General features: G+C 37.2%; 2 protein-coding genes and 1 long non-coding RNA gene across 3 annotated transcripts in view; all 3 read left to right on the top strand.

The window, feature by feature from the left end:
- Nucleotides 1–24,428, top strand: part of LOC145294146 (general transcription factor II-I repeat domain-containing protein 2B-like) — a 35,436-nt gene extending 11,008 nt beyond the window's left edge. The window contains exon 2 of the mRNA XM_080141251.1: nucleotides 21,526–24,428. Coding sequence (XP_079997377.1) covers nucleotides 22,274–23,260 — 987 coding nt within the window. The 5' untranslated portion in view covers nucleotides 21,526–22,273 and the 3' untranslated portion in view covers nucleotides 23,261–24,428. The remainder of the gene's footprint in view (nucleotides 1–21,525) is intronic.
- Nucleotides 2,877–5,908, top strand: LOC145294145 (uncharacterized). Its single transcript, XR_013869828.1, has 2 exons — nucleotides 2,877–3,524; nucleotides 3,636–5,908. It is a non-coding gene; the product is annotated as an uncharacterized LOC145294145 (long non-coding RNA).
- Nucleotides 8,949–12,684, top strand: LOC145294144 (general transcription factor II-I repeat domain-containing protein 2-like). Its single transcript, XM_080141250.1, has 2 exons — nucleotides 8,949–9,368; nucleotides 10,628–12,684. Exon 2 carries the CDS (start codon nucleotides 10,647–10,649, stop codon nucleotides 12,501–12,503), a length of 1,857 nt encoding a protein of 618 aa, XP_079997376.1. The 5' UTR covers nucleotides 8,949–9,368; nucleotides 10,628–10,646; the 3' UTR covers nucleotides 12,504–12,684.
- Nucleotides 24,429–25,627: the final 1,199 nt, after the last annotated feature.

Genomic DNA, 25,627 nt, shown 5'->3' with positions numbered 1-25,627 from the left:
CACACAGGATTAATGAAAATTCTGTCTTTGATTGAGATCACTGGATTGTAATCCAAAAGTTATCAAGTGCCTGAATCAAATGGAATTTGGCAATTGGATTAGTCCAGTATCGATCCGGAATTACAACCTTCCGACGGGGGGGAAAAAAACCCAACAAAAAACACTGGCCTAAATCAATTCATGCTGCCACCATGTGACAGCACTGTGTACGACTAACTAATCTAAACAATAAACAGTTGATTCTGACTGAAGCAGTGTCTCCCAGTGATTTTTTTTTTCCTTCATTTTCAATAGTTTATCACATTTTTCTTTGATAGAAATATGCTAGATTATGATAAAGTTACTTCAGAATATGAAAATCGTACATTTATCAAAGAAATTTAGTGGCTTGAAATATACAAACTAGAAAACGGGTTGCTAGTGATAGGCTTACAAGAAAAGCAATGAAAAATAGGAATCAGAGTAAAGAAATTAACGAAGCATCTTAATCTAATTAAAAACCGATTATGTTATAAAGAAAATTGCAAAGTTGACCGAAGTGTACAAGATATTTATGCATTAACCCAGAACCATAATAGTAAAAAGAAATATCTAGGTTAAATCTTGTACATTGCGTAATGTGACTTTGGTAATGACAAATAATACTGTACTGGTATACGGAATAGTCCGGAAAACTCTAAATATGTATTTACTTTTTTGTAAGTTTACAAAAATTGATTACTGAAATAAAGTAATTTTTATATTTTGAATTAAACATCTAAAAATTGACTATATCAATGACTCCAGATGAATTCAAAAGGAACATGCTACAGCATCTCTGACAAGTTTTTGTTAGTGATAAAGTGACTATATCAATGACTCCAGATGAATTCAAAAGGAACATGCTACAGCATCTCTGACAAGTTTTTGTTAGTGATAAAGTGACTATATCAATGACTCCAGATGAATTCAAAAGGAACATTGTTAAGATTATTTCCTAGAAATTCATTTCTTGAAGTCTTAGCACTGATTGATGAACTGGCACGAAAACTAGGAGTGGCTGTAAACAGAGATTCCATAAGGAAAATAGTAATTGATGAATATGAAAACCAAAAGGAACAGCTGAAGAGAAAAATAAGTAACAAGTTCGTATACTTGCAAATGGATGAATACACACGCCATTGTGTTAATTATTTTGCTGTTAGTGTTAATTATTTTGCTGTTAGTGTTAGGGATGTGGATGAAGGGAAAAATATGACCAAATCTTTAGCCATTAAAGACACTGAAGCTGAATATTCCAGTAATTTCTTAAAACAATTGGTAAAAAAAAGTGTTGCAAGACATGTACTATGCGTTGTCACAATGCATCCAACATGCTGATTATTGTCAAACAACTAAATTAAAGATTCAAATATTACACAAGAATTTGCAGCAGAAATTCTGGAAGAATAATCTGGGCCTAATCACAGTAGGCAGCCAATTGACTGGAATGATTTAACAGAGAAATAAGAGGATTTAAATTTCTTTGAAGAGACACCAAATTCATTAGATGTGTTTGGTGATGTAGCAGCCTGCATTTCAGAAATCGAACACCAGCATTGTTGTGTTCATACACACCAACTTGCAGTGAATGATGTTCTTAAAGAGCATCATTCGAGTAATCTTATAGCAGAAGAGTTGCTATTTCAGCAAGAACACCAAAGCTTGACACCATTCTTAAAAGAAGAATTGAAAAAGGAGCTATTATAGACCAAGTTACTCGCTGGTAAAACATGGTAAAACGGCTTGTTGAATTGAAGCCTGTTCTTATCGATATGGCAAACCCAGATGTCAATCTTTCAGAAGCACAATGGATGCAACTTGAAAAACTGGAAGACTTAAAGCTTTCAAGTGACAAAAAAGCTTCAAGAAGAGGATCTCACTCCTGGAATGTTCTTGAAATCCATGATGGTTTGCTTGCAGGAACAATGTGTGAATGCATCAAAGAGAAGTACAACTACTTCAAAATAAAATTCTATTGGCGGCAGTAAATGTAGACCCAATGAATAGTGTTGTTATCTGAAACACAGAAAGATGAAGCAAAATCGGCACTTTGTGACCTTGCCATGATAATTAACAAGATCATAAAGCAAGGTCAAAGTGGCGTCAGCTATAGGAAACAACTAAAACTCCACTTTCAGTGAATAAAGCCTTAGTAAGTTTCAAGGTAGTCTTCCATGCTGCATTACAGCAAGTAGAACAAATAGATAAAAATCCAAAGTAAAATGTTTATGAAGATATAAAGCAATACTCGGATATAGTGAAAGAGTGTGCAACGTTGGCAACAGCACTTCATCCAACAAGTGAGCGTTGAACGTCTGTTTTCAGCGCTAAGGCTAATCCAGACATTGACTGGGATGACTTAACAGAGAAGCAAGAGGATTGAAATTTCTGCAATGAAAGAGAAACTCACTGAAACCATCTTGTTTTTGAGAGCAAATTATTAAATTTTTATTTGCAACTTTCTATTGAGTAGTCTATAAGTTCTATAATTATGAATAAAACCTACTTTTAAAAGTTTTATAGATTTGAACTTTTTTTCCTAATATTGTGAAAGAAGGTTTATGAGAATGGGTAAATGAAATAACAGATGATTGGGGGGGGACAAAGGCTAAAAGAAGTGGCAACTCTGCTACGGCAGATTTGAAAGTGCTTATAGGCTGGTAAATGATCATGAGTATAAATAATATAATTATATAATTAATATATATTTATACATGCTTGTATACATATATAAATAAAGCTGGTTTAGTGTATATGTGAGTATATTTATTATACAAGTGAATGTTAAGCATAAAAAATAATATACACAAAAAATAATTATAAAATGCTTGTTGAATAGGTGTGGGAGTCTGGTATATGAATCTGCAAAATAGATTTTCCACATAGGGGTCAAGAAGTTAAGGAGTTCGAAGGGAGTTGCAATCCTAGGAATTGTCTGAGTTGGAAATTTCACTATCCGATTCTGCAACCCTGACTGAAACAACCTTCCTATTCACCTGATCTTGCTCTGTGTGACTTTTTCAAACCAAAAAGATTCTTCCCACATGTTAAAAGACACAGAGGCTAAAGTAAGCGATGGACTTTTCTGTTGGTTAATTATTTCTAAAAAAAGGACTGGTTATTTCTAACTGAGAATCTTTTACTTTTCTCCTTCATTTCATTACCTCAGTTGCAGGAAGCGACTCTCACTTAAGAAACTTTGTCTTCTCTTTTCACTTAATATCGATTTTGAGAAAATAAATTTTGTATTAAATTTATTCATCCGCCTCAGTGATCTTTGTTTAATTGTTCAACCCCATTTTACACACATTTTTATTTTTTGAACATGCGGGTTGCGAGACTAACAACAACACCTGTAGCTGCCGCTAATAGCCCCTTCTCCAATCCTTTATTGACCAATTGTTGCCGTCCTCTTATTTACTGCGGACTCAGACGGTAGTGGGGAAAGGGGCAAAAAACTACTTCAGACCCCTTTTGACTGCCGACCCCGGAGAGACAACATGGTATGTGACACTCTCACTTCATTCCAAAAACTCACTGAATTTCCTTGTCAATTTGATATTGAAATGTATTCATTTTGTTTCATTTGTTCAATACTATATTTTCCTTTTCAGTTTTCACGGTGTTCAATAAATTTATTAACATCAGTCGAGGCGTTTTCTTTTCCTTGAAGTGGTCGGCAGTTACAGTGAAAACATGCTTTCGTGGATCTACAGGTCAGAAAATGCAATTTTCTAGGCTATAATTGCCACAATTATATTTGTTTATCCAATGTCATAATTTAAAAACAAAAAAAAAAAACAACAAACAAAAAAATTTACACGTGGTTGACGCCGCGTCAAAATATTAACGGAACTTTGTAAAAAATATATATAGTGTGTCGCGGCTCGGCCGCTAACAACAACAGACGACCGGCCACTGACAGCCTCGGCCGAAATCAGCAGTAGCCAGTAATATCAGCAGCCGTCACGTGATTTCAGAGCCCCGTTTTAGAAAAGAAATTTAAAAAAGACATCTTTTCTACAACAAAAACAAAACAACAAACTTTAATTTCCTGGAAAAACTTCGTTAAATACAAACAACGAACTCCTTCAGCATCAACTGTTTGTAAAGAACACATCCTAGAATTGATATTTACTGTTGTTTAGAAACAACGTCCGGCCCACTCCATGTGACTAGCAGTCCCCCGAATATACGGCGATATTTTCCACCACTCGGGAGCTTGGTCTCGGCAAAGCTCTGCACTTGCTCACGGTCTCCTCACCGTTCGACGCTCGCGCATTCACTGTGACTCCAGTCTCTTCACTGTAGCAGAGCAGTCCAGTCCACCACCACTACCGTGGCTCCGGTCTCCAGCTGTAGAAGTCCACCTCATCACCACGACTCCGATCTCCATGTCGTCCGTATCTCGTATACACTGACGCCTCCTTCTCAGTGTCTGTCTGATCCGAGCGCCCGTCCGTACCTGATGAACACTGAACCCTCAGTGTTGCCAATTCGTCCGTCTATTCCTCTCATAATCTGACGCCTACACATCAGTACAGTCCCAGTCGGACCCAAGTCGACCGATCACCCGCACCAGTTACCACGCCGACTTCTCCGACGTCATCCCAGCATTCCAGCTCACGGCGAACCGACAAGCATCCCCCTGACGGAATACTCCGGCGACAGACCCCGGACCAACGTCGCCCAGCGGAAAATTCACATTTACCACCCTTTTGTTTGCCTAAATAAAAGGCGAAACTTCGTTTAACCTAAACTACCCGCATTTGTCATTCTTCTTTGTCCTGCTGTTGTCTTCTTTGCCCTTGTGTCTGACGTTTATTGTGAGAAATTATAGCAGTAGCAGCGGAGTTATCATTGGTTAATAATTTGTCACGCCACTCGGAAGAGATTGGGCGTGAAATTTGTGTCTGTTTGTTTTTCAGGAGACAGTTTTCGACAAGACAGCGAACGGAGGAGACGTCACCCTTCCCGCCGCACCATATGGCAGCCTTTGCCTCAAGATATTCCCCACGAGGGGATTTTAAAAACCCTAAAAAATGGGTTTAATTAATTTTCGGACTTGTTTGTCCAACAAGGCATGAGTGAACCGTTATGATGAAAAATCTAAGTTAAACGTGTTTCAGCGTGCCGATGTTAACGAATCATTTTTAGACGAAAAGTCTAAGTTAAACATTTCTCAACTTGTCGACAGTGACTACTTACGTTGAAACGAGAAGGAGATGGACTTTAACTCTGGATAAACTGTTAACTCTGTAAATCGAACTCTGATACTCCCAAGGGAACTTTTGGATCATAAGATCCTATTATACCCGAGCCAGTTATGTGCAGCTGAAAAAAGTGTAGCATTTTTTTTTGCAACCTCGAGGATTACATTAATAAAGACGTCTGTTCAATTTTAAGGTAATTTTGTTGTTTGCTTATATTTTTTCATGCACTGCTAGGCGCCCCCAAAAAAGGGCTACATGGAGAGAATGGAAATATTTCTTACAATTATTTAGTTGTACGGTCAGTTGGCTAACCACCTTCAGGCCCTCGCCCTCACAGCAACAAGTGTATATTCGGCGCGTGGTGGTTCTCATTGTTTATATATAAATATATATATATATATATATATATATATATATATATATATATATATAATCTTCAAGCAAAAAATGAAAATAAATAACAATAACAGCGTCGGCGTTAAACGATAGTCGCCTTTGCAAACAACAACTAATTTATCGACACGCGGTTCCCCGGAAAAAAAAAAAAAAAAAAAAAAAAAAAAGGCGTGTTTGGTTATCAACGTACAGCCCGGCATGGTAGTCGATATTGTATATATATATAAAACAAAACAAAAACACGACGCGTTATGTCAAAACGTAAAATCTTAATTTCATGTTAAAAAAAAAAAAAAAAAAATAAAATAAAATAAAATAATAATAATAAATAAATAAATAAGGTCGACCTAGACGAGAGTACCCAAAATGGCCGACCAGGACTGAGATATGACACTTGACCGGATGTAATGGAAGAAATATCTCATGTATTTAATTTAAGCCGTCGTTTCGTATCTTACAACATCGTATCTTACAACATATACAACAAATACTTTATTGTAACTTTTTCTTTAATCTTTAATAATTTATAAATATTTATATAAAATTATCAGAAAAACGCCAAATTTGAAGCCAAAATTGAAAAAGAAACCAAGCTGTCAACCCTGATAGGCACTTGAATTTACTTTGGCAACACTGCTCTTCTCTCTACCGTATCGCTTGTAAAAAATGGCTACTTCTCCAAGAATGGAAATTCTCCTTAATTTTACCCAGGAGAAAGGATTACAGTATGCCCAAAGTAAACAGCTCGTGTCCACCCAGAAAATATGTGATTGTGGACATTCAATGTGTATCAGGCCATCTGCAGCGTTTAAACTAGACACAGTTTGTTGGAGATGCACTATGTGTGGTACAAGGATGTCGGTGCGGAAGGGCACCTTTTTCGAGAAGTCAAAGCTCCATATTCACACTATACTGCAAATTATGTTCGATTTTGTTTCACAGACACCTGTGACTACTTCCGCAAATTTCAGTGGGGTTTCTACGGGTGTCGCCATTCAATGGTTTGAGTATTGCAGAGATATATGCACGAGCAAGTTATTAAAAGATAAAAAAAAGTTGGGCGGAACGGGACACATAGTTGAAGTAGACGAAAGTTTACTTTTCAAACGCAAAAATAACGTTGGCAGAGTTAGTAGGCAAGAATGGGTAATAGGGTTTTATGAGAGAACAGCGAAACTCGTTTTTTTGCGTCAAATACCCGACCGGACGGCCGTCACCCTAGAAGCGGCTATTTTAGAAAATGTGGAACCGGGGTCTACCATATTCACAGATGAATGGAGGAGTTATAGCAGGCTTACATCACTCGGTTACCAACACGGCACAGTAAATCACTCTGAACATTTCGTAGACCCCGTCACAGGTGTGTGTACGAACAGTATAGAGGGCTACTGGTCCCGTATTAAAAGAAAGGTTAAGCATGTGTCTGGATCGGTAGGTAACATGAAATGGTCACATGTGGACGAGGCCATGTATAGGGAAGCGTATGGTATGAAAACAGACACAGCAATAAGAAATTTTAATCTGTTCTTAACGCACGTAACAGAAAAATACCCTGTCTAAAAATATGAACAAAAACCTTCATTCGTGATGTTTTTTTTTCCTTTTCTAAATACCCTGTCTAAAAATATGGACAAAAACCTTTTTTTTTTCCTTTTCTAAATAAATACCCTGTCTAAAAAAATATGAACAAAAACCTTCATTCGTTATGTTTTTTTTCCCTTCATCTAGAGCCGATGAATTTTCCGTTTTTTTTTTTTTTTTTTTTTTACTTCGTTTTGTTTTGGTAAGGTAACATTTACCGTTAAAAAAAAATGCATATCTTATAAACGACTCATTTGCCGTAAATTTCAGCAGACGATGCCATGCAGGTAAGTTGCAAATTGTTTTTTTCCCCTTTTCTCTAATTTATTTATTTACGTTGTTTCCTTAATAAATTATTTCAGCTAGAGCCGTGTTGCCAAAGTACATTCAAGTGCCTATCAGGGTTGCCAGCTTGGCTTTTTTTTCAATTCTGATAATTTTATATAAATATTTATTAAATATAGATTATTAAAGAAAAAGTTACAATAAAGTATTTGTTGTATATGTTGTAAGATACGATGTTGTAAGATACGAAACGACGGCTTAAATTAAATACATGAGATATTTCTTCCATTACATCCGGTCACGTGTCATATCTCAGTCCTGGTCGGCCATTTTAGGTACTCTCGTCGACCATAAATAATAATAACAACAACGTCGACGTTAACACGGCGCTGTTTTGTAAACGAAAATACAAGACAAAGAACAAACGGCCAACGTTATGTCAAAACGTAAAAGGTTTCATTTCACGTAAAAAAATAAAAAATAAATAACGTCGGGTGCAAACAACAAATATATGGACATATTTGTGTCTATGATTATCATTATATAGTCTAGCACAGGGGTCGGCAACCTACGGCACGCGTGCCACAGGTGGCACGCCAAGCAATTCTAATGGCACGCCGAGCCTCCAAATCTTTTAAACTTCATACAGCCAAAAGGAAACAGTTCTCCTTGGAATTATGAGGATATCTGCGATCTCTTGCGTACTCTTGCCACCTAAGTGCATGCCCACAACAAGAAAACGCGTTTTATTTTTGTCCGTGCGAACCGTAGGCGTTAGATGCTCCATGCTCGTTCAAAGTATGTTCTGTCAGATACTATAATTTTGAAATGCGTTTTGAATTGAGTCTGGTGACTCAGTCTCACCGACCCAGATGAAATACAACGTAGCGTGAGAGAGTTGCAAATGTAAAATTTAGTCAAAAATCATAATAAAAAAATCTAATAAATATATAAAAAGTAACTTATCAGACGAAAATAAATGACCATTAAGTAAATGAATGATTCCTCTACAAAAATCAACAATAAAAATAATCAAGAATTCATAAATTTGGAAATTAAAGCAATATTTTCAGAGATAGGTTGATAAAATCCGCCCAAAATTTCAACGAATCGCCGGAAGTTTTGTTTACATCAGCAGCAGCGCTGACATTTGAAATCTACGGATGCCTTGAAGTGTATATAAAATTTAACTTGAAATTATAAAAAGTGTATATGTAAACCAAAAAATCTTTTGACTATGATTATCTTAATTAAAATAAAACACTTACCAGTGATAATAACAACACGTGTAACATGGAGTTTATTTGTTTTTGTTTAAATTTATTTTAATATTTATACAAATAAAAAAACAATGCCGGAAAAAAAGTTAAGAAAAGTATATAAATTTTTATTTGTAATTATAAAACTTTTGTTTTTAGCTTTTTATTATTATTTAAGTTTTGTTATGAAACTAAGTATATGCTACCATATTCAAAATATGATAAACCTTATTAGGAAACAAATTATTTTTTGGTAGTCATTTTTTTTTCAATATCTGTCTGGCTGTCTGTCTGTCGTTCGTTTAGCAGAAAGAGAGAGAAAGAGTGAGAAATGATTATAATGTTCTGGAACAATATGTAAAACCCCTCCTTTTTTCACACTAAATGACACTATTTACCATCCCTTGTGAAGAGACGATGACTGGCAATGGGTCATTTTGGGGTTAAAGCTTACCAAAACAAAACAAACTTCCATTTTTGTTATCTCCCTATACTGTAACTCTCTAACTTACCACTTACCCTTTCTTTCACTAAGCTTGTCATAAATCTGTCATCAGCTCTAAGAGAGATTAAAAACACGTGGACTCTATTTGAAAAAAGGAGAATGTTTGTTGTGAGTACTTTAAGCTTTAAATAATGATTATAAATAGAAGGGATAACTTTCAGTTTATATTTTTTTTTTGTTTTTAAATATTTTTACATGGTTTTTTTTTTTCGTAACATTTACTAAGTGTTCCGATACAGATAAAATAGCTATTTTAGCAGATCTTCGAAAGAGCAAATTTAATTTTAAGGGAAAGACTAAAGAAACTTTAATTTTTTTAGCATGATAAAAATAAAAAAATTACACAGCTCATAAATCTTTTTTAAAAAATAAAAGAATGTACATATTTTAAACTTTAGCGTTTATTTTCAAAATGAAGGGATAAAGGTTTAAAAAAAAACAACACATTATTTTATTCATTTTTTTATGATCTTTAAATAAAGATATAAATTAGAGTGTTCCGAGACGAATTTTTAATAGAAATTCATACTTTCATACTTTTAGACAGAGGGGGGGTAAAAATAAATAAAAGAAGTATGAAAATGAATTTTTCAGAAAATAATTTTATTTCCATTCGAAAGAGCGTAGAATTTTACATAAAATCTGAAAAAATGAAAAGGATTTGATGAATAGAAAAAAAATTATCGATTTTTAAAATCATAGAAAATTTTCAAGAATTTACAAATTTACAAATTGAAATTGAAACTATTACGTGAAAACGCTCACGCGCAGTAAGGAAGCTTTGACTTTTTTGTGATATTTTTTACGATAAAATTAATTATATGAGATTTTATTTTAAAAAGTTTTACTTTTCTTTAAGAAAAATCTTTCCTAAACACAATGAGCTAAAAAAATTTTGAAAATTATTAGTTTTAAACATTTTATTTGCTGTTTGAAATTGAGGGGTGTTAAATTTAGGAAGGGTGCTAGAGTTACAGAATTGTTCAGTGGTCAGAATATGAATACAAGATAAGGTATAATTGCCTTTCAAATTCTTGAAATTGTACTTTTAATTTTCAAGCTCGTAACTGGGATTAGAAGAGATGAGCAATTTCGATCATCTTCATACTAAACAAAATGGTATGATTGGAGGAATACGTGGATGAAATATTTTTTTAAAATTGTGAATGCCACGCACGAATAGGATCCTAGCTCGAGCTAATCAAAACCTTTAGACTTTTTCTGGGACACCCTGTACATAATTTTTCTCCACAATTTTTATTAAAATGTATCCTGGTTCTCCCACAGCAAAGGCAAGAATAATTTGTTTGGTATTTTATATATATCATAATTGATGTTTACGTAATTAGGCCTATTTATATTTTCAGAATACCCCTGCTGTTAGATATGACTGAAAAGAAAAGAAAACTTGATCATCGCCCATTTCAAGACAATTGGACAATAGAATATGGATTTGTGGAACAAAAGGATCGTGCTGTTTGTGCTTTCTGTTGCGAAAGTGTTGTGTGTCGCACATCTAGTGTACAAAGGCACTTTCAAACCAAACATCAATCTAAGTTTAAAACTTCAGAAGAAAAAGGTGAAGCCATCAAAAAAGCTATTTCTGGTTTCAAAAAACAAACTGTTATTTTGAGCCAAGCTGTTGGAATGAAGAGTAAAGCTACTGAATGTAGTTACAAAATAGCCCAGTGTGTGGCTTTAAATGGTAAACCTTTTACAGATGGTGAATACATCAAAGAAGCTTTTTTGAGTGGTGCTGAAGTTTTGTTTCGTGATTTAAAAAATAAGGACATTATACTCTCTCGAATTAGAGAAATACCAGTCTCTGCAAGATCAGTTGAGAGGCGCATATCTGACTTGGCTGAAAATGTGACAACTAAGCAAACAACTGGATTAAAGCAATCCCTTGTATTTAGTGTCGCTCTTGATGAAAGCACCGATGTAAACGATGCGTCTCGCCTAGCAGTGGTTGCAAGATATCTCGAGAATAATCACATTTATGAGGAGTTGTGTTGTTTATTACCCCTTCATGATACAACCAAAGCAGAAGATATTTTGTGTGCATTTACTGGTTATTTTTCTAAACAAGACATTAACTTGAACAAATTATTCTGCGTAACAACCGATGGTGCTGCTGCAATGGTTGGCAAGAAGAAAGGATTTGTAAAACTTCTGGAAAATCATGTTGGACGCAAACTGTTAAGTTTTCATTGTATTATACATCAGGAGGGCTTATGTGCAAAGACCTCGTCTTTGGATTTGGTCTCTGTGATGAAAACTGTTGTTGAGATAATCAACTTTCTTATTTCTCGCTCTTCATTGGTTCACAGGCAATTCAAATCGCTTCTACAAGAAGTTGAGTGTGAATATGGAGATCTTCTGTTATACAACAATGTTCGCTGGCTTAGTCGAGGCAAAGTTTTAGCTAGATTTGTTTGTTGTCTTGAGGCTATTAAGATGTTTCTTGATGAAAAACAGAAACGATTCCCTCAGCTGAATGATGAAAGCTGGTTGTTGAAGTTGATGTTTATGACCGACATAAACACACATTTGAATGAGCTTAATTTGAAATTACAAGGACAGGGACAAACAGTCCTTGATCTTTTCAGCTATTGGAAAGCGTTTACAATGAAACTTGACATTTTTACCCGTGACATCAACATCAAAGCATTTAAGTACTTTCCAAATGTGAAAAATCATGCAAATCAATTCGAAGTGAACACAGATGAGCTTCAGGAGTACGTGAAAGCACTCAAAGCAGAATTCGAAAAACGAAGCCAGGACTTCTACATTCATGGATCCTTATTTTCATATCTGATTAAGCCCGACATGCTTGATTTGACAAATGCCCAACTGGAACTTTTTAGCTGGATGGACATTGATGATTTTGAAATGCAACAGATTGAATTTAGGTCTTCAGAAATATGGACATTAAAATTTGCTGAACTAAGAAAGTCTCTGGAAGATGAAAATTTTGAAAAGTCTGGTGCTATTCTGAACTGTTGGATCTCCCTCCCAAGCTCATTCATCTGTTTGAAGAAAATTGCTTTTGCTCTTCTCTCAGCTTTTGGTTCAACTTATTCTTGTGAGCAAATTTTCTCTCACATGAAAGCAGTGTTGTCTCCACGTCGAAGTCGTCTAACACCTGAACATTCAGAAAACTGTGTTAAGCTCAAAGTTACAAAGTATGTTCCCGACATTGAGGAATTGGCAAAGACCATGCAAGGACAAGGGTCCCATTAATAATAAAAACTTTTCAGAAACAGTTTTTTCACATTATTTATAAACTTTGACATTATTATATATTTTATGAAATAAATATAGAGAACAGGTATATTGACCTTGATCGTTATAAATAATAAATGTTGGCACGCTGAATAATTTGAAACCCTAAGTCGGCACACGCTAAACAAAAGGTTGCCGACCCCTGGTCTAGCATAGCGTGGCCTTCGTTATAAAGATGGCCGGCCAGCTGAAAAAATGACGTCATCGCCGAGGTCCCAACAAGCAAGATATGTGGAACTCTTAGACTGTCAATAATGAACAGTAATTTTTACAGACAGCGTTACAAAACTTAAAAATTGGATTAAAATAAAGAAATAAAGAAAGAACACGATTTATACTGAAACTCATCTAATATTAATAATAAAAAAATAAAAAAAAACACAAGTTATTTGTTTAAGTATATTATAAGCAATTGAATATTTCGTTGTATTATAGATTTTAAAGATTAGAATGCGTTCTTTAATTACTTATAAATTACATTTTAAAAAAGTGAAGGAACACGATTTGATTTGAAATAAACTTGAAGTTTATTTAATATAATTAAATGAAAATTATGCATGTAAGATTATGAATATTTGAAGCAGAACACAAGCAAAACATTTGATATGAGTTAAGACAATAAACAAATATTAAAATTAAACTTTTTTTTAAATCAAAATGAATATTTTTTAATCAAAATGAATATTTTTTAATCAAAAATGAACCACAATATTTTTTCAAAATCAAAAACAATATTTTTAATAAATACATGAAAAAAATTAACCTAAAGAAAAAATCATGTTTCTTATTTAAGATTATTTCACCACATAACAAAAATAACATGCAAAATCATTTTTTTATATCCATATTTTCAGTTTGTTAAAATACGTGGGTTTGTATTACTGTACACATAGATTCGAAAAAGTTGTCAAAAAACAAATATATAACAAATAAATGTTATCAAAGGCAAGATAAGTTACTTTTCTGCCAAACTGGATATATTTTTCGTGTTTTTATTCAATGTAACATGTTTATTCAGCTCGAAAAACATAGTGTTTACCGATGTATTCGAAAATTCCAGATGGCGTCTGATTCTCTCTTTAACACGGTAAGTTTGGGAAAAGGTGTTATAAATACAAAACCGGATAAAATACTGTTAAAAACTCGCTCAATATATGTTACCGTGACATAGGTTGACATATATTCGGCGGGTTTTTAATAGTATGTTGTATAGTTTTTTATTTATAACACCTTATCCCAAACTTACCGTGTTAAAGAGAGAATCAGACGCCATCTTGAATTTTCGAATACATCGGTAAACACTATGTTTTTCGAGCTGAATAAACATGTTACATTGAATAAAAACACGAAAAATATTTGGTAGAAAAGTAACTTATCTTGCCTTTGATAACATTTATTTGTTATATATTTGTTTTTGACAACTTTTTCGAATCTATGTGTACAGTAATACAAACCCAATTACGTTAATGAAATGAATTGTACTTATTTACTATGCCTCCCCACGGGACAGAGTTAGACACCAGGGTCGTTTTTTAACGTGGAGAAAAGGTACAAAAATAAAAATTGTCTCAGTCGTGAAGGATTTCTCCTCCACCGAAAGAGAACAAGAAATAGAATGCAGCATCTGGAGGACAGATACTACACTTTGATCTGGTCCCGAAGGCCAAGACTGTTTAAGACCACGAGTGAACGCGTGTTTTTTTTTTTTATTTTTTTAGTTTAGTTTCATATATATATATATATATATATATATATATATATATATATATATAAAATAAGTATTTTTAAATTTTATCTTTCTAGCTTTAAAAAAAAGTTTAAAAATTTTATCAGCCGGCATAATTTATTTTTAAATATTGAAAAATGTCAGGAAAATTAATTTTTGTTAGATTTATAAAACGTGTGTCAACAGCTTAAAAAAATCGTGTTTTAAAGAGTCGATGTTGTCTCGCATTTTCATTAGTTTTGTATGCTGTAAGAAAATTTTTTTTTAATATTAGCAATTTATTTGAAGCTTCTTCTTTTGAATGGTAGAACATTTAGGATGATAATATTGAATTAAATTATAGTTACATCGTGTTAAATACAGGGGGGGGGAGCACGTTAAAACTTACTTTGCTGAATGGAGATGGTGTAAAATCTTTTTTTTTTTTTTTACTGCATTATAATTCTTTATCTTTCGGAAATGAAAATACTGTCACTTTTTGGTCCTTTACGATAATTTCCTCAGCAAGTTGGAACGATGCACCGTGAAGGCATTTTAATAAAAAAAGAAATATTACACTGACTTCAAGACGTTACGAATGCCTACCGGTGACTACCGGTGTCACCGGTATGGACTATCCGTGATGACGTCAGCAGATTAAATTATTTTTGCCCACCGGCCATCTTGTCTTTTAAGACGGTCTTGAGCATAGTCGTTCCTTCCTTCCTGTTTAAAAAAAAAAAAAAAGGGTGTGTCCCAGTCTAGAAGGATTGACTTCATCAACCGACGCACACTTGTCACTTATTAATTTCAATAATTAGTGAGTTTTCTCCCTTTAACCATTCAACATCTAAACTCCCTTCAACTCTAATATGGAACATTCAAAGCTGTCTGAAGTCAATAATGCAGATCCCCAGGAGACACAATCTCAAGAAGTAAGGCGGTCTGGACGACAAAGATACCAGACAGAAAAAATGGATTTCCAAAGAGAGGAAACAACTAAGAAAGAAAGGGAGTTTATCAATGTTTATTCTAGGTTTAAGGACGATGTGAGCTTTGTCAGGATAAAGCTCAAATCAGAGTGCTCAATGCAGCAATTAGAGAATTTCACCCAGATTTATGAAGAAAACTGGAGAACAGTGGAACAAGCCTATGAAGGTGTACGAAAATTAACTTCACCACTTCCAGACATAAGGAGGAAAATGGACACATGTACTTCGGTAACCTCTGAAGTAATATCACTTATTGAGGAACGGTATTCGGAAGAAGTGTTCGATCCTGCTGGAGTTAAAAAATCTCTCTCGAACTTGTTACAGAGAAAAGATGCTAGGTCAGTTTATGGCTCCACTGTTTCCAGACTGAGTCGAAGCTCTGGCCAAAGTTCACAAATATCGCTGAGAAAGGCTGAGGCAGCTGCACGCCTGGCTTCTAAGCAAGTGGAAATCCAGCGAAATCAGGAAATCTCCAAATTAAAGGAAACCCTCAGAGAGCTTGAAAACCAAAGGGACCTGGAAATAATTGCGGCAGAGTACAACGCTTATGCGGAAGCAGATGGCAGCAATATACTGGAGAAGTCCGAAGGGGAAGATGCTTTGCAGGTAGACGAATCTATCCTCAGTAAAACCAGAAGTAAGACCCTCCAGACAGCCTGTGGCCCAATCACACCCAAAATTGAAAGAGAGGATGCACTTGTTAAGGTATTAAGGGAGTCCTTACTGATATCCAAACTCCCCACACCAGAACCATCCGTTTTTAAAGGAGATCCACTTGAATTTGTTGAATGGAGCACCACCTTCAAATCATTGATAGAAGAGAGCTGTAAGAGCTCAGCACATAAATTATTTTATTTAAAAAAATGTGGGCAGTGAAACTTTTTCAGCATTACAGGGTATGTTCTATCGGACAGATGAAGAGGCATATACTCAAGCTTGGGATATTTTACAGAAGCGCTATGGGCATCCCTTTGTCATCCAAAGAGCATTTAGAGAAAAGCTCAAAGGGTGGCCAAGAATCGGACCTAGGGAATCCTTCAAGCTCAGGGACTTCAGCGACTTCCTTATAACATGCAGCAGTGCAATGCCACACATATCCGGTCTGCAGGTACTGAACGACTGCGAAGAAAATCAAAAGCTACTTCGTAAACTTCCTGGTTGGGTCACAGACCGTTGGAATAGGTATGTCACTAGGGCCTTAGATAAGAACATGCCATACCCAAGCTTTGAGGAATTTTCTGATTTTGTGTCGGAGGAAGCACGAATAGCATGCAATCCAATTTCCTCCCTTCATGCTTTAAATCAAACTGAAAGGAGCTCGGAAAGAACACAAACTCGGTTGCATGCTAGTGCACTAGCAACATCAACAATCTCACCCAACGGTCGGAAGGACATAAAGAGGTATGGCCTCCTGTTCACATGTCTTAGTTCCAGAGCCGTCCATCTAGAAATGCTCGAAGACCTCTCTACTGATGCCTTTCTAAACGCATTGAGATGTTTTATAGCCCTGAGAGGTGCAGTAAGACAAATACGATGCGACCAAAGAACCAATTTTGTAGGCGGAAAGTGTCAGCTTGAAAAGGGCATCGCAGAATTGGATCACGACAGAGTAGCAAGGTTTCTCGCTGAGAAGCAATGCGACTTCAAAATAAACGTGCCTGGGGCTAGCCATATGGGTGGTGTATGGGAGCGCCAAATACGCACAGTAAAAGGCGTAATGAGCACTGTATTAGCTTCAGCCACGGGTAGACTGGATGATTTCACCCTAAGAACATTTCTGTATGAAGCAATGGCAATAGTGAACAGTCGTCCACTCACAGTAGACACAATTAATGACCCTAAGAGTCTCGAACCCCTAACACCAAACCATTTAATACAAATGAAGACAACTAAACCACTTCCACCACCTGGTAATTTCTTAAAGGAAGACTTGTATGCTAGGAAGAGATGGCACCGAGTTCAGTACCTCGTTGAACAGTTCTGGAACCGATGGCGTAAAGAATACCTGGCTAACATAAGCACCAGACAACGATGGCATGCAATCAGAAGAAATATAAAAATTGGAGACATTGTACTCATAAAGGAAGATAATCTCCCTCGGAATGAATGGAAAATGGCTAAGGTGGTGGAGGCAACAAAGGACAAAGACGGTTTGGTGCGTAAAGTTAAACTCCAACTGGGTCAAGATGGGTCAAAAAGTTGAATCTGCTGAAAGCTGCATTGATCGTCCAATCCATAAGTTAGTTGTGCTAGTAGACAATAACGATACATAAATACAATGAATATAGTAAAAGAGTAGCAATTATATTGATATTGTAATAAAATTGTCATCGTTCAGTAACGGCTCATCAATATTCGATGGCAATTTGGTGGGAGTGTAGCTGCCGCTAATAGCCCCTTTTCCAATCCTTTATTGACCAATTGTTGCCGTCCCCTTATTTACTGCGGACTCAGGCGGTAGTGGGGAAAGGGGCAAAAAACTACTTCAGACCCCTTTTGACTGCCGACCCCGGAGAGACAACATGGTATGTGACACTCTCACTTCATTCCAAGAACTCACTAAATTTCCTTGTCAATTTGATATTGAAATGTATTCATTTTGTTTCATTTGTTCAATGCTATATTTTCCTTTTCAGTTTTCACGGTGTTCAATAAATTTATTAACATCAGTCGAGGCGTTTTCTTTTCCTTGAAGTGGTCGGCAGTTACAACACCTATAGGCCCGCAACAAGTGATTAATCCAACATGAGTTGTTCAATCAATCAAGATGGCTAGCGATAACACTATGATCCCTCCATCAGCATTGCTGTGCCCTAACGCATTTACCACACGAAGAATTGGTTCCTTGAGCTTGAGGCAATTTTCACAGATGGATCACGTCCGAGCAATCAAAATTTGTTAACGTGGTCCAGACATTACCTCCCGCTGTTGTCGACAAAGTGGCCAACATACTCAAACGTTCCTGACCATGATCCATACACCAGCTTGAAAAACGCCATACTCAAATGTACCGGACGATCAACGAAGACCCACTCAGGGAACTGTTCACCCACATTACCAGAGGAGACCGAACCGTGTGACAGCTCCTGCGGTTCATGAGGAGCCAACTCGGCAAACACTCCATGGCTGATTCCATTCTGTGTGGCCTATGAATGGACAAATTACCCTCCACAGTGACACAAATCCTGGCACTCATGCAAGATAGCACACCATTGGACCAGCTAGCCGATTCGGCGGACCGAATATCTGCAAAGTTGGATCAAAGCATATATGCAGTCCATGAGCAAAACTGCACGCCCCTCAACCACAGCAACCTAAAGAAGATATTGGCCGAGTTGCAGCAACAACTCCAGGACATGCGACTGCTTTTACAGCACCGTTCAAGGACTCCAGAGCCCTACTACGACAACAGATGCCCACGCAGGTGAAGTATGAGCAGAGATTGGTAGCAGAATCCGGACCTATGCTGGTATCACCGGACCGTCCACAAGAAAATGCAGGCCACCCTGCAAACAAGCCACAACCAAATCCAATTCGAGAAACTAGCCTGTGGATAAAAACGGCAAAATCCACCAGTAAAGACACGCTATGTTGCCTCTTTTTCATCTTTGATAGACAAAACAGCATGAGGTTTTTGGTGGATACTGGTGTAGCAATAAGCATCATACTCCCAACGGACAAAAGGCATGCAAAAGCCACCTTATTCAAACTCCAGGCAGCGAATGGTTCTACGATTGATACGTACTATACCAAAACGTTAACCCTCAACATCGGCATGCGATGCGAGTTTACCTGGACCTTCACCCAAGTAAACGTCAGAACACCGATCCTCGGCGCAGACTTCCTAGCACATTTTAATGTCTGTCCACATGCACTCCAGAACTCTTATAGACAATACAACAAACATCAACGTCGTAGGAACTTTGTTGTGGTTAAATATAACTGGGATCAGTCTTGCAACTCATGACAGAACGGAATACACTAAAATTTTGGCAAGATATTCTGAAATTACACAGCCGATAACAACTGCTGATGCAGTGAAACACCAGATGCAACACTTCATCAAGACCCTGGGCCAGTCAACATTTTCACATCCATGACGACTGTCCCAACACAAATACAATTTTGCTAAATGGGAGTTTGACAAGATGCTAAAGGAAGGCATGATTCGACTGTCTAATAGCCCATATGCCTCGTCTCTACATCTTGTACTGAAACTTGGTGGTACAGATTTTCCAATATGCGTGGATTAAAGATGGCTTAATGCTTTAACTACCCCCAACCGATATCCGGTGCCACATATCCATGGTTTCGCACCAAGACTTCAAGGCACACGGGTTTTTTCCAAAATCGATCTTATAAAAACCTACCAACAAATCCCAGTAGGCCCTGAGGACATCCCTAAGACAGCCGTCACTACTCCTTTTGGCCTGTTTGTGTACGTCAAGATGTCATTTGGACTCAGGAATGCGCCCCAGACCTTCCAAAGGTTTATGGATGAGGTACTGCATGGCCTCTCCTTTGCATACACCTATATCGACATTTTAGTAGCCAGTGAAAATGAGTACACCCATAGGAAGCACCTGGACGAGATCCGCCAGAGATTATCCCACTATGGTCGACACATAAACATTGAGAAATGCATTTGTGGAGCACCCACTGTGAATTTCCTGGGTCATCGCATCAATGAAAATGGAATCACCCCTCTGGCTGACAAGATCGATGTGATCAGGGAATCCCAACGCCGACATTGACAAGACAAATAAGGCATTTCGTCGATAAATTTCTAGCGGAGGTTTATTTCCAACTGCTCTACCATACTTTCGCCTTTAACGAACATAATCGAGCAGAAGAATAGGAAAGTTACACTCGAAGGAGATGCCCTACAAGCCTTTGAAACAGCGAAGACAACCCTGGTCAATTTCACAAGACTTTCATTCACAGAGAACGACCCAAACACCAAAATCTTCCTCAGAACAGATGCATCTGACGTCAGAGTAGGAGCAGTCGTAGAACAACTGGTGAACGCTGAACGGAAACAGATAGCTTTCTTTTCGACTAAGCTAACAAGCGCCCAGAGGAGATACAGCACTTTCTTCTGTGAACTCCTGGCAATTTACTTATCCATACAACATTTTCGACATCTAGAGGGGGAGGAATTTCACCGTCTATACCGATCATAAACCAATCACCAAGACAATGAATGTGAGCGCAGACAGATACGCATCCCGTGAGACACGCCACCTGGACTATATATCTCAATTTAGCACGGATATACGGCATGTCAGTTGAAAACTCAATACGGTCGCCGATACATTGTCTAGAACGTACGTCAACGGATGAGAACTTATCGAGTCAGGACCTGATCGCCGACAAACAAAACACCAACTCAACCTGACGTTCTAAAGCAAAACTCATTGCGTTCAGTGATAAAATGTTAAAAGCCACGACCATACATTCCTCCGTCTCTTCAGAAGAGAGTATTCGACCAACTCCAACTTTTCTCATCTCAGCAAGCAAGCAACACTTAAAATCATAGCTGATCGTTTCGTCTGGCCTAACATGAACGTAGACGTCAGGAAGTGGACCTCTGCATATATAGAATGTCAAAAATGCAAGATCCTCAAGCACACCAAATCACCAATCAGAGCATTCGTCGCTCCAGATGCATGCTTTTCGAACGTTCATGTAGACATCATCAGACCATTCCCACCATGCCAGGGATACCAGTACCTGTTAACAGTCGTAGACCGATTTTCCAGATGGCCGGTGGCTGTCCCAATCAAAGATACCTCAGCCACCACTGTAATGAAAACTATACTCACTAACTGGAAAGCGAATTTCGGTGTACCCCAGGTCCTCATGAAAAACCATGGACTACAATTTCAATCGGAACTGTTTAACAATTCTCTAAGTTACTCGGCGTTGAACATATTAAGGCAGGGTTGTTCAAAGCCTAGCCCGCGGGCCGCATGCGGCCCTCAGCCTCTTCTAGAAAACTTTTAAAAATTAGTATTATTTAGACATCTATTGAGTTATTTCGAAAAAAGTTGGTTTTTTACTAAACTTTATTTGAGTTTGAATTGGAATAATTCAACTCAAACACCTTTATTCCGTACTGTATACAGAATTTTAATAGTTGTAGTACACCATCATAAGCATACAATTGTTTTAAATTGTGATTTTCATTTTGATGAAATAATAAACATTTATTATTATTATTCTTTATAATTTCAGTTTTACTTAATCCTCCATTACATTCTGTTCTATTTTTTCTTTTCAGACTTAGTACCACATTTTTTACGAAGGCTCAGAAAAGAAAAATCTCTGATGAAGGCGTCAATTCAAGGATAGTTGGGAATTGAGGTTTCTGGTGAAAGAACAAAGTGGTTGAGTTTTATGTTTAATTTGTAATGAAATGATATCTGCTATGAAAGAGTACAATGTACAACGACACTACAGCACTCTTCATGTCACTGGCTATGATAAATACACTGGTGAGGCGCGGCGAGCCCTACTCAATGATCTCAAATGAGACCTGCGTAAGCGTCAAGAAAAGATGTTTCAATTAGTGAAGCCTTCGTCTTCTACAACCATAGCCTCTTATGATGTATCACTTTTGATGGCTAAATCCAAAAAGGCATTCTCTGACGGTGATCTCATTAAGCGATGTGCAATAGCTATGGGAAAGGCCATGGGCTTTAACGATGCAGCTCTTGGGTTTGAAAAAATTCCACTCTCGCATCAAACTGTTGCTAGACGTGTTGAAGAGCTTAGCAATTTCGTTCAGGAGAAGGTCATGAATCAAATTCAGCAGTGTGTTTATTTTTCTCTCGCTCTTGATGAAAGCACAGATATAAGGGATGTCAGCCAGTGCTTGTCTTTGTTAGAAGTATTGACTCACAGTTTAATGTCAGTGAGGAGTTACTCGGCTTACTCCCACTTTTTACCAAAAGGATCTGAATTCTTTAGTGAGCAAGTATGGTGGATTTCAGAAATGCTCTTGCATCGTTACAGATGGTGCCAAATCAATGACTGGAGCTAAAAGAGGGGTTATAGCGTACTTGAGAGATGCTGGAGTCGACTGCCCAATGTTTCATTGCATTATTCATCAAGAATCGTTATCTAGTCGATGTATACGTTTATCTGATGTAATGCAGCATGTAATGAGAATTATTAATTTCATTAGAGGCGGTAATAAAGCACTGAGGCATCGTCTATTTGTTGATTTCTTGAAAGATTTAGATACAGAATTTTCTGACGTTTCACTCCATTCTACTGTTCGTTGGCTTAGTGCTGGGAAATGTCTGCAGCAATTCTTCAGTTTGCGTAATGAGATTCTAAACTTTTTAGAAGAACTGAATGCAGACACTGATGGATTTAAAGGTTTATTGCAAGACGTCAACTTTCTGAAAGGTCTAGCATTCCTCACGGATATTACTCAGCATCTGAATAAGCTCAATTTAAGTTTACAGGGTAGGAATCAAACAATTGTTTCTCTGTATGGTTTCATAGATGGCTTCCGCAAAAAATTAAGTCTCTTCAAAAGTAATCTGCAAAGTAACATTCTGATTCACTTTCCAAGTTGTGATGTTATTTCTAAAGAAATAGAGGACAATAACTTCTGCTGCTTTGTTGAAACTCTTGATACCCTGATTGAAGACTTCAACAAGCGATTTCAAGATTTCCAGCACCTTGAGAAAAACTTCAATGTATTCAATGCTCCACTGACTATAACTATATCAGAAGCCGATGAAGATTTGCAGCTTGAATTGTGTGACTTGCAAAGTGACCAGTTTTTATTAAGCAAAGCTACACTACCAATCACTCAATTTTGGCCTCTTCTTTCTGAAAAGCATTATCCTAATTTACGCCGTTTTGGATTGCACTTGCTGTCAATGTTTGACAGTACCTACCTTTGTGAAGCAGCATTTTCCGCAATGAAGTCGATTAAATCCAAAGAGAGGAATCTACTTAAGCAAACATCTCTGCCTTCGTTTAACCTTAACCTCAGTTGACATTGACACAAAGGAGTTGGCTTCCAAAATGCAGGCACACCCATCTCACTGAATTTTAAGTAAACTGTACTGTTTTACGTGCTTCCTTAAATATTTTTTTACAAATAAATTTATGGTTTATTCTTATTCATACTTGTCAGTTATTTTTAAGGTTTCCTGGTCTACTGATCTTGCCCAGTGTACAGGATGCCTCTCTCCCTACCGGGCCAATATTTCCACACTTCCCAGAACAACGCTCCAACCCCAACAAGTTCATTTGGCGAAACTTACATACACCCCTCCGCGCTAGCAGGAATCCTGATCATATTTGCCTCCAAACTTGGAGAAAAGCGAATTCATTTTCATCAGAAATGATACAGTTAACACACCACTCACACTAAATTACCAGGGTCCCTTCAAAGTTTTACAGCGGGGCCAAGAAATACTTCACAATAATGCGGAACAACAACAAAGACACAGTCTCTATCGATTGCATTAAACCCACCTGGATCGAAGAGGATTTCTTCCAAACGAACCTGTCGACACAGATAGCTGAAGAAGAAACCTGGCCAGTCATTCGTACGAAATCAGGAAGACAATCTAAATACGTACCTATTTCAGAGATCATTTCAGCTGCGTGCACATCGCCTTTCTACACCGACGCAAATTCTTTGGGCATATAAACTAAACTCGGCCTTTTAATGCGGACGTCTTTGAAAGCATCTTGCATCACAAAGATTTATTTTTCATCCATTCGGACTATGAAGAAAACAAATTTCAAAAATATTTTTTTCTGACAGTGTTTGTGGAGCCGGCTTGAAATCTATAAATAGTGCGTTTTGCACCAAAACCAATTAGTTGACCCCCAACCAGCATGCTATAGAGATGATCATCGACTCCGTCCACGGGACGTTAAACGTGCATGCAAACGATAATTTTCGACGGAAATGGATTTTATACCCTTTTCTATCTCTCTGCTAAAGTAAAAAAATGGACTTTTATATTGGTTAATCATTCCTAAAAAAAAGACTGGTTATTTCTAACCGAGAACTTTCATTTTTTCCACTTTATTCATTTCATTACCCCAGTCGTGGGAACATTTTCTACATTTCATTACCCCAGTCGTGGGAACATTTTCTACATTTCATTACCCCAGTCGTGGGAACATTTTCTACATTTCATTACCCCAGTCGTGGGAACATTTTCTACATTTCATTACCCCAGTCGTGGGAACATTTTCTACATTTCATTACCCCAGTCGTGGGAACATTTTCTACATTTCATTACCCCAGTCGTGGGAACATTTTCTACATTTCATTACCCCAGTCGTGGGAACATTTTCTACATTTCATTACCCCAGTCGTGGGAACATTTTCTACATTTCATTACCCCAGTCGTGGGAACATTTTCTACATTTCATTACCCCAGTCGTGGGAACATTTTCTACATTTCATTACCCCAGTCGTGGGAACATTTTCTACATTTCATTACCCCAGTCGTGGGAACATTTTCTACATTTCATTACCCCAGTCGTGGGAACATTTTCTACATTTCATTACCCCAGTCGTGGGAACATTTTCTACATTTCATTACCCCAGTCGTGGGAACATTTTCTACATTTCATTACCCCAGTCGTGGGAACATTTTCTACATTTCATTACCCCAGTCGTGGGAACATTTTCTACATTTCATTACCCCAGTCGTGGGAACATTTTCTACATTTCATTACCCCAGTCGTGGGAACATTTTCTACATTTCATTACCCCAGTCGTGGGAACATTTTCTACATTTCATTACCCCAGTCGTGGGAACATTTTCTACATTTCATTACCCCAGTCGTGGGAACATTTTCTACATTTCATTACCCCAGTCGTGGGAACATTTTCTACATTTCATTACCCCAGTCGTGGGAACATTTTCTACATTTCATTACCCCAGTCGTGGGAACATTTTCTACATTTCATTACCCCAGTCGTGGGAACATTTTCTACATTTCATTACCCCAGTCGTGGGAACATTTTCTACATTTCATTACCCCAGTCGTGGGAACATTTTCTACATTTCATTACCCCAGTCGTGGGAACATTTTCTACATTTCATTACCCCAGTCGTGGGAACATTTTCTACATTTCATTACCCCAGTCGTGGGAACATTTTCTACATTTCATTACCCCAGTCGTGGGAACATTTTCTACATTTCATTACCCCAGTCGTGGGAACATTTTCTACATTTCATTACCCCAGTCGTGGGAACATTTTCTACATTTCATTACCCCAGTCGTGGGAACATTTTCTACATTTCATTACCCCAGTCGTGGGAACATTTTCTACATTTCATTACCCCAGTCGTGGGAACATTTTCTACATTTCATTACCCCAGTCGTGGGA

This window comes from Euprymna scolopes, chromosome 15, assembly GCF_053919585.1.
Source record: "Euprymna scolopes isolate OS-2025 chromosome 15, ASM5391958v1, whole genome shotgun sequence".
Taxonomy (NCBI): domain Eukaryota; kingdom Metazoa; phylum Mollusca; class Cephalopoda; order Sepiida; family Sepiolidae; genus Euprymna; species Euprymna scolopes.
Note: the sequence above shows the minus strand (reverse complement) of the source record. Positions and strands in the feature narration are given on the sequence as shown.